This window comes from Schistocerca gregaria, chromosome 5, assembly GCF_023897955.1.
Source record: "Schistocerca gregaria isolate iqSchGreg1 chromosome 5, iqSchGreg1.2, whole genome shotgun sequence".
NCBI lineage: Eukaryota > Metazoa > Arthropoda > Insecta > Orthoptera > Acrididae > Schistocerca > Schistocerca gregaria.
In genome coordinates this window covers 89,959,395-89,972,343 of record NC_064924.1, presented here as the reverse complement: position 1 = coordinate 89,972,343, position 12,949 = coordinate 89,959,395, and the positions used below count along the sequence as shown (strand labels likewise).

Sequence of the window (12,949 nt, the reverse complement as noted above, 5' to 3'; positions counted from 1 at the left end):
GTATGCCAGAAATTAAAACTATGTGACAGATGAGGACTTGAACACACGACTTTGCCTTTCACAGAACAATGGTCTTCTAAAGGTGTGTGGCAGATGAGGACTTGAACACACGACTTTGCCTTTCACAGAACAATGGGCTTATGGACCTTGCCTTTTATGGACAAGGGTCCTAAAGCCCGAGTTTTCCAGGCATGACTCACAACATGCCCTCACAGCTTTACTTCTGCACACCTTGCAAGACTAGCACACATGGAGGAAAAGGCTCTGAGGAGAAATAGCTTAGCCACAACCTAAGTATGCAGACGACTTGTGTGATGTTTGGAAAGTGAAATAGAATTGCCAGCAGAAGTAGAGGTGTGAGGGAAGGATGAAAGCCATGGCTGGATAGCTCAGTTGACAAGAGAAATGCGTGCAAAAGATATGACTCCGGGTTTGAATCCCAGTCTGGAGCACAGTTTTAATCTACTAGAAAGTTTCAGAACAGCACACACTCCATAGAAAAGTGAAATTTATATTCTAGGAGGTGTTCTTGTATTTTACCTGACCAGGCTAGATGTGCTGTTCTGGCATTCCAACCATGTAAATTAATATCAGTAAAATGCAATGAGAGTGTCATTTTAACACAAAAAGTAATACCAATTTATACTTGTGTCAACACAACAGTCTGCAATATTATGAAAACAAATGTGTGTAGTGCTGCAAAATAAAGTTTTATGGCAGCTTTTTGGTGGTACATATAAAAATTTCATGAATTTTGAAATGAAGAGGTGGATGTAAAATATCTGTTGCACTGAAAATTATCTAATTCAGTTATTGCTGTTTTACCTGTAGATATAATGGAAAGGTTGTTTCTCTCTTTTCTACTTAACACAATCCAAAAATTGAAGACTCAAATGAAGTTGCTGTGAATTTGTAGCATTCATTTAGCTCCTATGTGGCAACAAACGGCCATGGTTTTCAAGTTCACTGAATTTCCTGTTCATCAATTAAGTGCACAATACTGCCCTAGTTTAAGGAGTGTTTCAAATCAAAATTATAAATACACTACTTCCTTCAGCACAACTTTGCATACTTGTGTAGATATTGCCAACCCTGTGAGGTTATAAACAATGAATGGTCTATGATCAAACAATGTTTTCACATACTGCCATGTTAAACAAGAAGCTCAGGATAAAAACTGACACTCTGTTAAGGAAATCATGTTTTTATAAAAGTAAATATATTTATAAAAAACATATGATGTTAGACAAGAAGTTCAGAACATTTACAGGAACAGGCTGTTGCTAAATGAAAAGCATATTTTCATACAAGTAAATACATTTACAGAAATGCATTCAATACACTACACTTCTTTTTTCAGATATCACTTTTCAAATATCACCTTGTTGAAAAGTGTGCCCTGAAGGGCTTGGGTGCTGTAGTAAACCCAGGCAATGCAAGTGTAGATGGCTTAGGTTCATCTGGAGGCAAAGAAATAGTGAAGTCCTGAAGGAGACTTGCCAAGAAAAGGAACAAATTATTCTTGGCAAGTGCCATGCCAAGACAAACTCTTGGACCAGCGCCAAAGTTGATGAAGAAAGGGTCTCGTACAAATTTGCCAGTCTCCTTGTCAATGAAACGCTCTGGCCGGAACACATCTGGATCTCCCCAATGTTCCCGGTCATGCATGATGCTCCACAAACTGATGAAGAGCCATGTTCCCTGAAACAAAGTAAAAAGTTAATCACGAGCCCCTTTTTCTTAAATTTGTGAGGTTTCAAGGTTTCTGCAAAAAATTTGTAGATACAAAATGCTACAAGCTCTTGGCCATAACCTTAGTGATGAAAGGAAGGAAGATTGGGTTTAATGTCATGTCGACATCGAAACCTTAGTGATACCTGTGACGGTTGGTGATACACACTCCAGGTAACTGCTCATTGTCCTTTTTGAATTTGACTTCTGATTGAAGTTTTGATTTATCTTACATAATCATATGATGGAACACATTGTGCTTCATGAGATAGCTTGCTCATGGTAACTAGTTCTGATTCATTCAACACACTCCATTTGCAACAAATGGAACATGCCAACCTATTCAGGAATCTTTCACCTTCTGCAGAGATAGAAAGAGGAAGTATTTTTCTACTGGGTGCTGAGCCATTTGCGCATGTGGCAATAAGTTGGTGGACAACATTGTCTAACTCACTAGTCAGCAGTATACTGTGACTGAACTACCGTTCTACTGAACTCTGTTATGTCACTTTTCAATCATAAGTCAATAGTAGAACAAAGGGGTGGGTATGACCAAATGAAAATAACAGAATCAGGGTGTCCAAAACACATAGTCCATTGACAGTGCACCTTCTTGCAACCTTATAGATGATAAGTATGTTTTCCATACATATGGCTCTATGCCTTTCTCTATTAACTGAAGGGGTCCGTAGAATAATGATCTAATTCTGAATTTGGTAACATACAACCTGGTCACTTTATCAGAGTGCTTTTGAACGTGCTGCATGATGGTAAGTGGTATATCCCTCTGAATCACTAGAAATCACTGTGTACTATATACATTCAGGTGACAAGTCATGGGATAGTGATATGCATTTATACAGGTGCTGGTTTTATTGGGTACACAAGGTACAAAAGGGCAGTGCATTTGGGGAACTGTCATTTGACTTAGGTGAAAAGGTTTCTGATGAGATTGTGGCCACAGAGCATGAATTAACAGACTCTGAACACGGATTGGAGCCAGACGCACAGGACATTCCATTTCAGGAATGGTTGGAATTCAGTATTCTGAGATCTACTATGTCAACAGTGTGCTGAGAATACCAGATTTCAAGCACTACCTCTCATCATGGACAATGCAGTTGCTGACTTCATTCACTTAACAATCAAGACCAGTGGCATTATTGTAATGTTGTCAGAGCTAACAGAAAGCAACACTGCATGAAATAGCTGTAGAAATCAATGTGGGATGTTTGACAAATGTATCCATTATGACAGTGTGGCAGAATCTGGCAGTAATGTGCTATGGCAGTAGACAACCAAAGAGAGTGCCTTTGCTAACAGCACGGCATCACATGCAGCATCTCTCTTGGGCTCAAGACCATATCAGTTGGATCCTAGAAAACTGGAAAACCGTGATGCAATCACATGAGCCCCAATTTCAGTTGGTAAAAGCTGATCATAGTGTTCAAGTGTGGCACAGATCCCATGAATCTTCAACTGAACTGATCACTGATTAGAAATGGTGAATTCCAATTCCAAAGAAAGCAGGCGTTGACAGATGTGAAAATTACTGAATATCAGTTTTAGTCACAGCTGCAAAACACTAACACAAATTCTTTACAGACGAATGAAAAAACTGGTAGAAGCCAACCTCAGGGAAGATCAGTTTGGATTCTGTAGAAATATGGGAACACGTGAGGCAATACTTACCCTATGATTTATCTTAGAAGCTAGATTAAGAAAAGGCAAACCTACATTTCTAGCATTTGTGGACTTGGAGAAAGCTTTCAACAATGTTGACTTGAATACTCTCTTCCAAATTCTGAAGGTGGCATGAGTAAAATATAGGGAGCGAAAGGCTATTTACAATTTTTATAGAAACCAGATAGCAGTTATAAGAGTCGAGGGACATGAAAGGGAAGCATTGGTTGGGAAGGGAGTGAGACAGGGTTGTAGCCTCTCCCCAATGTCATTCAATCTTTATATTGAGCAAGCAGCAAAGGAAACTGTGGTGTCACCCCTAGACACCACACTTGCTAGGTGCTAGCCTTTAAATCGGCCGCAGTCCGGTAGTATTCATTGGACCCGCGTGTTGCCACTATCAATGATTGCAGACCGAGCGCCGCCACACGGCAGGTCTAGAGAGACTTCCTAGCATTCGCCCCAGTTGTACAGCCAACTTTGCTAGCAATGGTTCACTGACTTCTACGCTCTCATTTACTGAGACGATAGTTAGCATACCCTTCAGCTATGTTACTTGCTACGACCTAGCAAGGTGCCAGTATCCGTACTATTGATATTGTGAATCACGTACCATAAAGAGCGACGTTCTCCATTAATGGATTAAAGTTAAGTATTCCACCAGCTACATCCATTTTTCTCAGTTCTAATTCCCTTGTCATGTTCCAGACCTCAAGCCAGCCTGCGTGAGCTGAGACGCGTGCATTTCGGCCTCCTTTAGCAATACGGAGTTGGTTCTCCTGCCAACCACAACATCGGCAACGAGAGTAAAACTGTTCTTATCTAAATTGCCCTGATTTACTTGTGTAATGGCTTTGCCACAATCTCCAGATGTACTGTCCGAATTTTATCGCTTACAGAATCAGCAGACGCAGGCCTTACTGGATGCCCTTGGACAGCTCGTCCAGGGTCAACGTGCGATGCAAAACGATGTGGCAGCAGCCGCTCCACCGCTAACGCAGTCACAACACGCTGTTGCACCCTCTTTTCGACCTTTTGATGCTGCACTGGAAAGCTGGACGGAGTGGTCACGCCAATTTGGATTCCATCTCGCCGCCTACAGAATTCAAGGTAACGAGCGGCAGCCTTTCCTCCTTTCCTCCGTAGGGGTACAAACGTACCGTGTAATAGTCAAATCATTTCCCCGACGCGAATTAGCAACTCTGTCCTACGAAGAAATTTTGTCTGCATTAGATGCCTATTTCAAAGAATCAGTCAATGTAGTTGCGAAAAGGTATACCTTCTTTCGTACAAAACGTACGGGAGGTCAGACTAATCGGGAGTGGGTTGCAACCTTGCAAGGCCTTACTAGGGATTGTGCTTTTGAGTGTCCATGTGGACTCCCTTATTCAGATACTATGGTATGTGATGCAATTGCACAGAACGTTTCTGATGTTCGTATAAGGGAACAGATTTTGAAACTAGTCAATCCCTCCCTTCAACAAGTGATGGACATATTGGATCAGCAGGACACACTTGACTTTGCACATAGGTTGGGAAGGGAGTGAGACAGGGTTGTAGCCTCTCCCCAATGTTATTCAATCTGTATATTGAGCAAGCAGCAAAGGAAACTATGGTGTCACCGCCAGACACCACACTTGCTAGGTGCTAGCCTTTAAATCGCCCGCAGTCCGGTAGTATACATCAGATCCGCGTGTTGCCACTATCAGTGATTACAGACCGAGTGCCGCCACACGGCAGGTCTAGAGAGACTTCCTAGCATTCGCCCCAGTTGTACAGCCGGCTTTGCTAGCGATGGTTCACTGACTTCTACGCTCTCATTTACCGAGACGATAGTTAGCATAGCCTTCAGCTACGTTACTTTCTATGACCTAGCAAGGCGCAAGTATCCGTACTATTGATATTGTGAATCATGTACCATAAAGAGCGACGTTCGTCATTAATGGATTAAAGTTAAGTATTCCACCAGCTACATCCGTTTTTCTCAATTCTAATTCCCTTGTCATGTTCCAGACCTCCCGCCAGCCTGCGTGAGCTGAGACGCATGCATTTTGGCCTCCTTTAGCAATACGGAGTTGGCTCTCCTGCCAACCACAACAGAAACAAAAGAAAAATTCGGAGTAGGTATTAAAACCTATGCAGAAGAAATAAAAACTTTGAGGTTCACCAATAACATTGTAATTCTGTCAGAGACAGCAAAGGACTTGAAGAGCAGTTGAACAGAATGGACAGTGTCTTGAAGGGAGGATATAAGATGAACATCAACAAAATCAAAACGAGGATTATGGAATGTAGTCGAATTAAGTCAGGTGATGCTGAGAGAATTAATTAGGAAATGAGACACTTAAAGTAGTAAAGGAGTTTTGCTATTTGGGGAGCAAAATAACTGATGATGGTTGAAGTAGAGAGGATATAAAATGTTGACTGGCAATGGCAAGGAAAGCATTTCTCAAGAAGAGAAATTTGTTAACATCGAGTATAGATTTAAATGTCAGGAAGTTGTTTCTGAAAGTATTTGTATGGAGTGTAGCCATGTATGGAAGTGAAACATGGACGATAAATAGTTTGGACAAGAAGAGACATGCAGACATGCCTTTAAATATGTCTGCTTGTGTCTGTGTATGTATGGATGGATATGCGTGTGTGTGTGTGTGTGTGTGTGTGTGTGTGTGTGTGTGTGTGTGTATGTGTGCGCGCAAGTATATACCTATCCTTTTTTCCCCCTAAGGTAAGTCTTTCCACTCCCGGGATTGGAATGACTCCTTACCCTCTCCCTTAAAACCCACATCCTTTCATCTTTCTTTTTCCTTCCCTCTTTCCTGACGAAGCAGCCACCGGTTGCGAAAGCTCGAAATTCTGTGTGTGTGTTTGTGTGTTTTATTCATTGTGCCTATCTATCGGCGCTTACCCGCTTGGTAAGTCTTGGAATCATTGTTTTTAATATATGATTCTGTGTTATTGTATTCATCTTCTTTTAATTGAGTTTAATCTGACTTGTAACATGCAATACCTCAAAATACATTCTAGTCATTTAACACTTTCTTTTGCCAACCTCTTTAATTAGAACATGAAGAAATAGGTGCCAATATTGAGAACACATGTAAATAACAAATTCAGTAAATCATAGCTGACACTAAATGAGGTGAATGTAAGTTTGCTAGAAATGATACATTGAAGCAGAAATGCATATCCAACATGCAAAAAAATAAATAAATAAATTTCACTGAATGTAAAGTATCTTTCGACAATAAGTCAGACCTAGTTTTCATTATCTGTTATCAAAATATCCAGTCAATAAATAATTAAGAGTGTGTTGTTGAAGCATACTTGTCAGGGTATATTCAGTATTAATGTTATTTATTTCTCTGAGATCTGGCTTAAAAACATAAAGATGCTGTTCTCCAATTTTTCTAATATCACCAAGAAGATTTCTGCAGGTCTAATGGTGCAAAGTGTAGCTGTCTAGTGCTTGTACAAGATAGCACAGAATTCAGGACCTGCATCAAAACTCACCATTTAAAAAAATAGAAAAAAATGATCTTTGTGCACACAAAATCACATTGCCTTAATGTAATAACAACTTACACTTACTATTAACTTGATATTATAATGTACATCTTGGTCTCTGACCAGACTTCCTAGTGTTACAGTGTGTATTTATATAAGAAAGAAAATAACAATTTTTGACAGTTAATGTAACTGGATAGATAAAAAAATATTCTCACCAAGTGGCATCAGCAGAACACACATATGAAAAAGGTTTTGTGTATGCAAGCTTTCAGAGCCAGTGGCTCCTTCTTCTAGCAGAATGGTTGAAGAGGAAGGAAGAGGGGTTTAGGAAAAGGGGTAGAGTTGAGAAAAGTCATCTAGAACCCCAGATCAGGGGAGACTTACTTGAAATGATGAGAAGGAAAGACTCTTTTGCCTACATTCTAACTCATAACTACTTCACAAACAAATTTTTGCACAGTCATAGGCACTCTCTTATGCCAACCTCTTCATCGACCACCTAAAGGAAATATTTCTAGCTTCCCAAAACACCAAACCCCTGTTCTAGTTCATGTTTATTGATGATATCTTTATAATCTGGACACAAGGCCAGGACACCTGATCCTCATTCCTCCACAATCTCAACACCTCCTCCTACCATCCATTCCACCTGGTCCTCCCCCACTCACTGTACAACCTCCCAAGATGCTGATTTCCTCATCTAAGAATACTCCATCCCCACTTCAGTCCACATCAAACCCACCAATCACCAACAGTAACTGCACTTTGGCAGCTGCCACCCACTCCATACCAACAAACTCCACCCATACAACCTGGCCACCCATGGCAGACACATCTGCAACAATTAGAACTCCCTCAAGACCTCACAAAGGCCTTCGCAGACAGGCTATACCACCCAGACCTAATACACAAACAGATCTCCCATGCCACATTTACACACACACACACACACACACACACACACACACACATACACGATCCTCACATCCATCCCAAGAACCAACCAAAAAGAAGTGCCCTCTTGTCACCCAATACCACTTGGGACTGGAATGACTGAACCATGTCCTCATCAGGACACTGATTATTTATCATCATGCCCTGAAATGAGGAACATCCTACCCAACATACTTCCATCCCCTCACAAAGTGGTGTTCCACCACCCGCCCAACCTCCCCAATATCTAAGTCCATCCCTATGTCATTCCCACCCCCCAATCCCGTGCTACAGAAAAATCATACCCTTGGGGAAGCTCCAAATGCAAGACCTGCACTATCCACCCACCCAGCATGTCCTACTCCAGTCCCGTGTCACCTGCTTGTCCTACCCTATCAGAGGCCAGACCAACTGTGAAAGCAGCCATGTTATATACCAGCTCTCCTGCAACCACTGCATAGCGTTTTGCATTGGTATGACAATCAACCAGCTGTCAATCAGAATGAATCGCCAATGTCAGGCTGTTGTCAAAAACAAGGTGGTCTGCCCAGTGACACAACATGCAGCACAGCACAACATGGGAGATTTCAATGGCTGCTTCACATCCTCTGCCATCTGGATCCTCCCCACCACCACCATCACCAGCTTTTCTGAGTTAAGCAGATGGGCACTTGTTTCTCCTACAGCTCGAAAAGGAATTTCATTCTGAAAGCTAGCAAAGCAAAGCTCTGTACCTTTTGTTTGTGTATCTGTTGACAATGCAGCACTTCTGCCTTTTGGTGAGTCATCTCTTTAGTCCTAAATAATTTGTTTTCCTCAACCAGAACTTTGTGTGTGTTATTATATATAGATACAGATATGGAAGTCATATTATGTGTTGCTTTTGCCATAAAATTTTCCAAATGTCTCATGCAAAGTGGTTTGTGTCGCACGTATCTTCAACACGTTCAATTTCCAAAATATAATGAAGGTAGGATATTAGATATCAAAGTAAAACAATATGTGATCCAAGTAACTGTACCTGTATTTCTTTTATCTAAGCCCAGGATGATAAATTCTATTAAACCCTCAATAGCTGTTTGTTAGTTACCATTTTTGGTACCTACAAGTGTTGTTATTCTGTTTTGCTTTTCCAAGAAAGTAATTACTCTATTGAACAATTGCACTTGTAATATTTTTTAATAAATATTCTGCTAGTGATATTGATAACTAATTATTATGATTAGCACTATTTCTTTTTAGACACATGAATCACCTTGCTTAATTTCAGTTGATGAGAAAATACTGAGAGAAAAAACTCCATTAAACAGGCCTCGGAAGGCCCAACATTGCCATGTAATTATTTTTGCAGCCACCTACTTCACTAGACAGCATGACATATGAGCATGACCCACAGATGTCTTTGCGTTTAGCTTTTCACAGCAATTGTCAGATCATTTTCAGTTAACACTTGTATGAGCGCTGAATGGCATGGGTTTCCTGATAGAAGGGGCTGACAGTTTCTTCGAATTCTACTTCTGTGTCTTAGTTTTGTCTTCTGTACTTACGTAGTTATTGTCCAGAATGATGGTGATGCCTGTTTTAATTGTGACTATTTTGTACCTCAACTGATCATTTATTATTTAATGTATTTCTGCCTCTTTCTTAACACATGTGTGGAAAAAAGAAAAACCAATTGAGCATAGAGCGATATGCTCACAAGATGATCCCTTCAAGCTTCTTAAAGGGGTTAACACAAGACTGTAGTTATCTCACTGCATGACACACATAACTGTGTCTAACATTTCTTCTGCCACTCATGGACTGTGAGACCATTGAAAGCATAAGCCACACATATTCACTTCAGCTGGTGGTAAAATTGGAAGGGCAATGCAGTCATGCCACTTGGCTGCCAGAAAAAAAAAAACACCATGTCCCTAGTCACTGAAACCACCCAGCCACAGTCCTCATTGCTCTGGCTTTTGCCATCAGGAAACTTATTACCTGAAATAATGTATAAATATCTAGTAATTCCTAATAGCCACCAAAGATGCCATTGATCTCGAAGAACTTATGGTCAATTATTCTTTGGAGAAGTTTAAGCTAAGGGCTTACTATCTGTTTTTGTTATGTTTCAGATCCAAAGAATTCTGTGTCCATGAGAGTTTGTGTTGAAATTATCTGTTATTATGTGTTAATATTTAGTAGCTAAATTATTTTACTTCAGACTCATGTTTCTTGATTCAGGTGAGGTACATAAATACTGGAAGCTAATGTTCTGTCTAAAGTGCCTGCCTGATATTTTGAAAGCACATTGTACATCAGTCCACAGATGGGCAAAAATTTTACCTCATCATACGATATGCCAGTTGAGTGTGTGGATGGACACAGCTCACTTGTTTACCAACGTTGGCTTTTAGTTACTGTATAGTGAAATACCCTTGGAGTCTTTTGCAGAGGCACAACTGAATAAAGTCCTTTAAATTTCAAGCCATACCAGCTGAGCTAAAATTCTTGGGCAGCTGTCTCTGTCATCATCTTCAAGAGTTATTAACCTGTTTACCATTCTTGGCAGTCAGTAATTTTAATTACTGAAGATAATGATGGTGACAGCTTCGAAAAGATCGAGAGTTATAAATCAAATGACGCAGCTTGAAAACCAAGAGGATTTTATTCAGTTGGTGAACTATTTGTACAAGTTGTTTAATTCCTTTGTGTGGTAAGTTTCATGAACCTTGAAGTTTATTCTAAAAATGGTTAAGTAACTAAAGGATTTTTCTAAGAATCAGAGAATTAACACTGAAAATCCATCAAGTAAACACAAAATGAATGCAAGAAAAGTTATATCTAAGATCCTCCTAGAACACAAAACAGGCATTCTGGCACTGCAGCAGATTTGCACTAGATGTGAGAAGGACATATAGCAATGAGGATAAATCCCAGATACTTCCGTGCAGCCAATACTGATGACACCGAGTATGTCAGAAACTGCTTGTCACATTTCTGTGTTCTCCTCAATGTTTTTGTGTGTGATTGTTTATTGATATTTAATACCTGCTCTATGAATTATTTATTATAATTTTAAACCATGCTGTATCTTTCCAATTTTTTTTATTATGTGAATATTAAATTACTGCAAATGTGGATTGGGAGAATACATTGCAAATCTATTCTGTTGGCTACTACTAAAGTGAATCATTACTTTGTCATGAAGAGCCAGACACATAGTGCATACTGCATCTTGTGATGGATTACTGCTGTATGCCAGGTTTAGCTGACGATATATTCTACAAGATGCTGTATCTATATATAATTCAAACAGTACCAGAAATACGGGGAGCATGGTGCTGTGCTATGAAATATTAAAGTAGTCCAGTACCTGTCTGTGGTCTTCATTACTCTATGTGCTGATTTAGAATTTTGTTTTACCTGGGGAATGTTGTATCCACAGAGGGTTGTGTCCTTGAGAGCAGCATGTGGCGGGCACAAGGGTGCAATTGTGTTTATGCGGGACACCTCAGTTATCACAGCTTCCAGATACGGTAACCTGCAAGAAACATTTATACTAATAAGCATAACCTCCTTCTCTACTTTATATAACACTTCACTATATCTGTTTAGTGTAAGATTTTGACTAAGTTTCTACCTAAAGTAATTAGATCGAATTTAGAGTAGCGGGATTTACTGTAGTTCATGTGCAACACTAATGAACACTATGTTGTTTGCTACTACTATGCACATCTGTATTGTTGCTCCATTTCAATATAACTAACAGGATTAAACTAATGTAACACTCTATGGCACAGTGCCTTGAATAGAGAACTGTGTACTGAGAGAGTGAATCATACTCAGGGGAAATTGTAGAGTGCAACTAGCCAGTAGATGGACAGAGAAAACAAGATACATTTTATGATAATTTTGTTATTTAAAGAGGGAATTATTTTGGTATTTGTAGATTTTATAAATTTGTCCCATTGATAAATTGTTCATAAAAGATATTAATTTGCTATTGGTTAAAATTAAAAGTCACAGGTTTGTACAGTTTAATACCAATATTAGACTGGTCACGATGTATATCAGTCAATCAGAGGACAGTATGTTCATGCAAATTGTCTTGTGACGTGGATATAAAGAGCTTTGAGCAGATGTGAAAATTTTACAGAATAATGGTTAAAATTTAATCATAAAGTGCAGTAAAGTGGACATCAATGCATGAAAAAGATAAACATGTGAAATTCCGATGTTAACATGTAGACAGTGACTTTTGAATAACCAATATCCTCATGGCATATTATACAAGCTGTGACCACAAAATGAACATTTGTAGTTGTAAAATTATGCAATATTTGAGTGAAGTTTTTGTCACAGATAGTTTATTTTGTAATCCTTTCCAGTATTAGGTTCAATACCATAACCTGGCTGTTATGAGTGACTATGTGTGTGTATTGAAACTAGAACTTAAAATCAGCATCGACTTGACAGTGTTTTTATATCAAACAAATGTCAATATATCCAAGTTTTCACTCACAAACTACCTTTAGTTAACATGGCACTGAAAAACATTTACTGCATGCACTGTACTAGTGTGATGCTGTTGCTTTTCCAGTAGAAAAACATCATTTGTTTTTAACAGGGAAGGTATGTGAACCAGACTGCAAAAGAAGAAATTCACCACAAGGTGAGAGGACACTATTTCTGAAGGATGAGCACAAATAACTACGCCATTGAAATTTGAAACTGAAAGTTCCATGTAATATTAGTCCTTTTTAAAATTATTGTTCACAATACAAAGGCAATAATCTACATCTACATCTACATCCATATTCCGCAAGCCACCTGACGGTGTGCGGCAGAGGGTACTCTGAGTACCTCTATCGGTTCTCCCTTCTATTCCAGTCTTGTATTGTTGGTAGAAAGGAGGATTGTCAGTATGCTTCCGTGTGGGCTCTAATCTCTCTGATTTTATTCTCATGGTCTCTTCGCGAGATATACGTAGGAGGGATCAATATACTGCTTGACTCTTCGGTGACAGTATGTTCTCGAAACTTTAACAAAAGACCGTACCGAGCTACTGAGCGTCTCTCATGCAGAGTCTTCCACTGGAGTTTATCTA

At 39.5% G+C, this 12,949-nt stretch overlaps 1 protein-coding gene across 1 annotated transcript in view; it reads right to left on the bottom strand.

The window, feature by feature from the left end:
* Positions 1 to 1,199: 1,199 nt before the first annotated feature.
* Positions 1,200 to 12,949, bottom strand: part of LOC126272980 (methyl farnesoate epoxidase-like) — a 176,146-nt gene continuing 164,396 nt past the window's right edge. Inside the window, exons 8-9 of the mRNA XM_049976324.1 lie at positions 11,266 to 11,383; positions 1,200 to 1,701 (exon numbers count right to left, since the gene is read on the bottom strand). Of these exons, the coding sequence (XP_049832281.1) occupies positions 1,378 to 1,701; positions 11,266 to 11,383 (442 nt within the window). The 3' untranslated portion in view covers positions 1,200 to 1,377. The remainder of the gene's footprint in view (positions 1,702 to 11,265; positions 11,384 to 12,949) is intronic.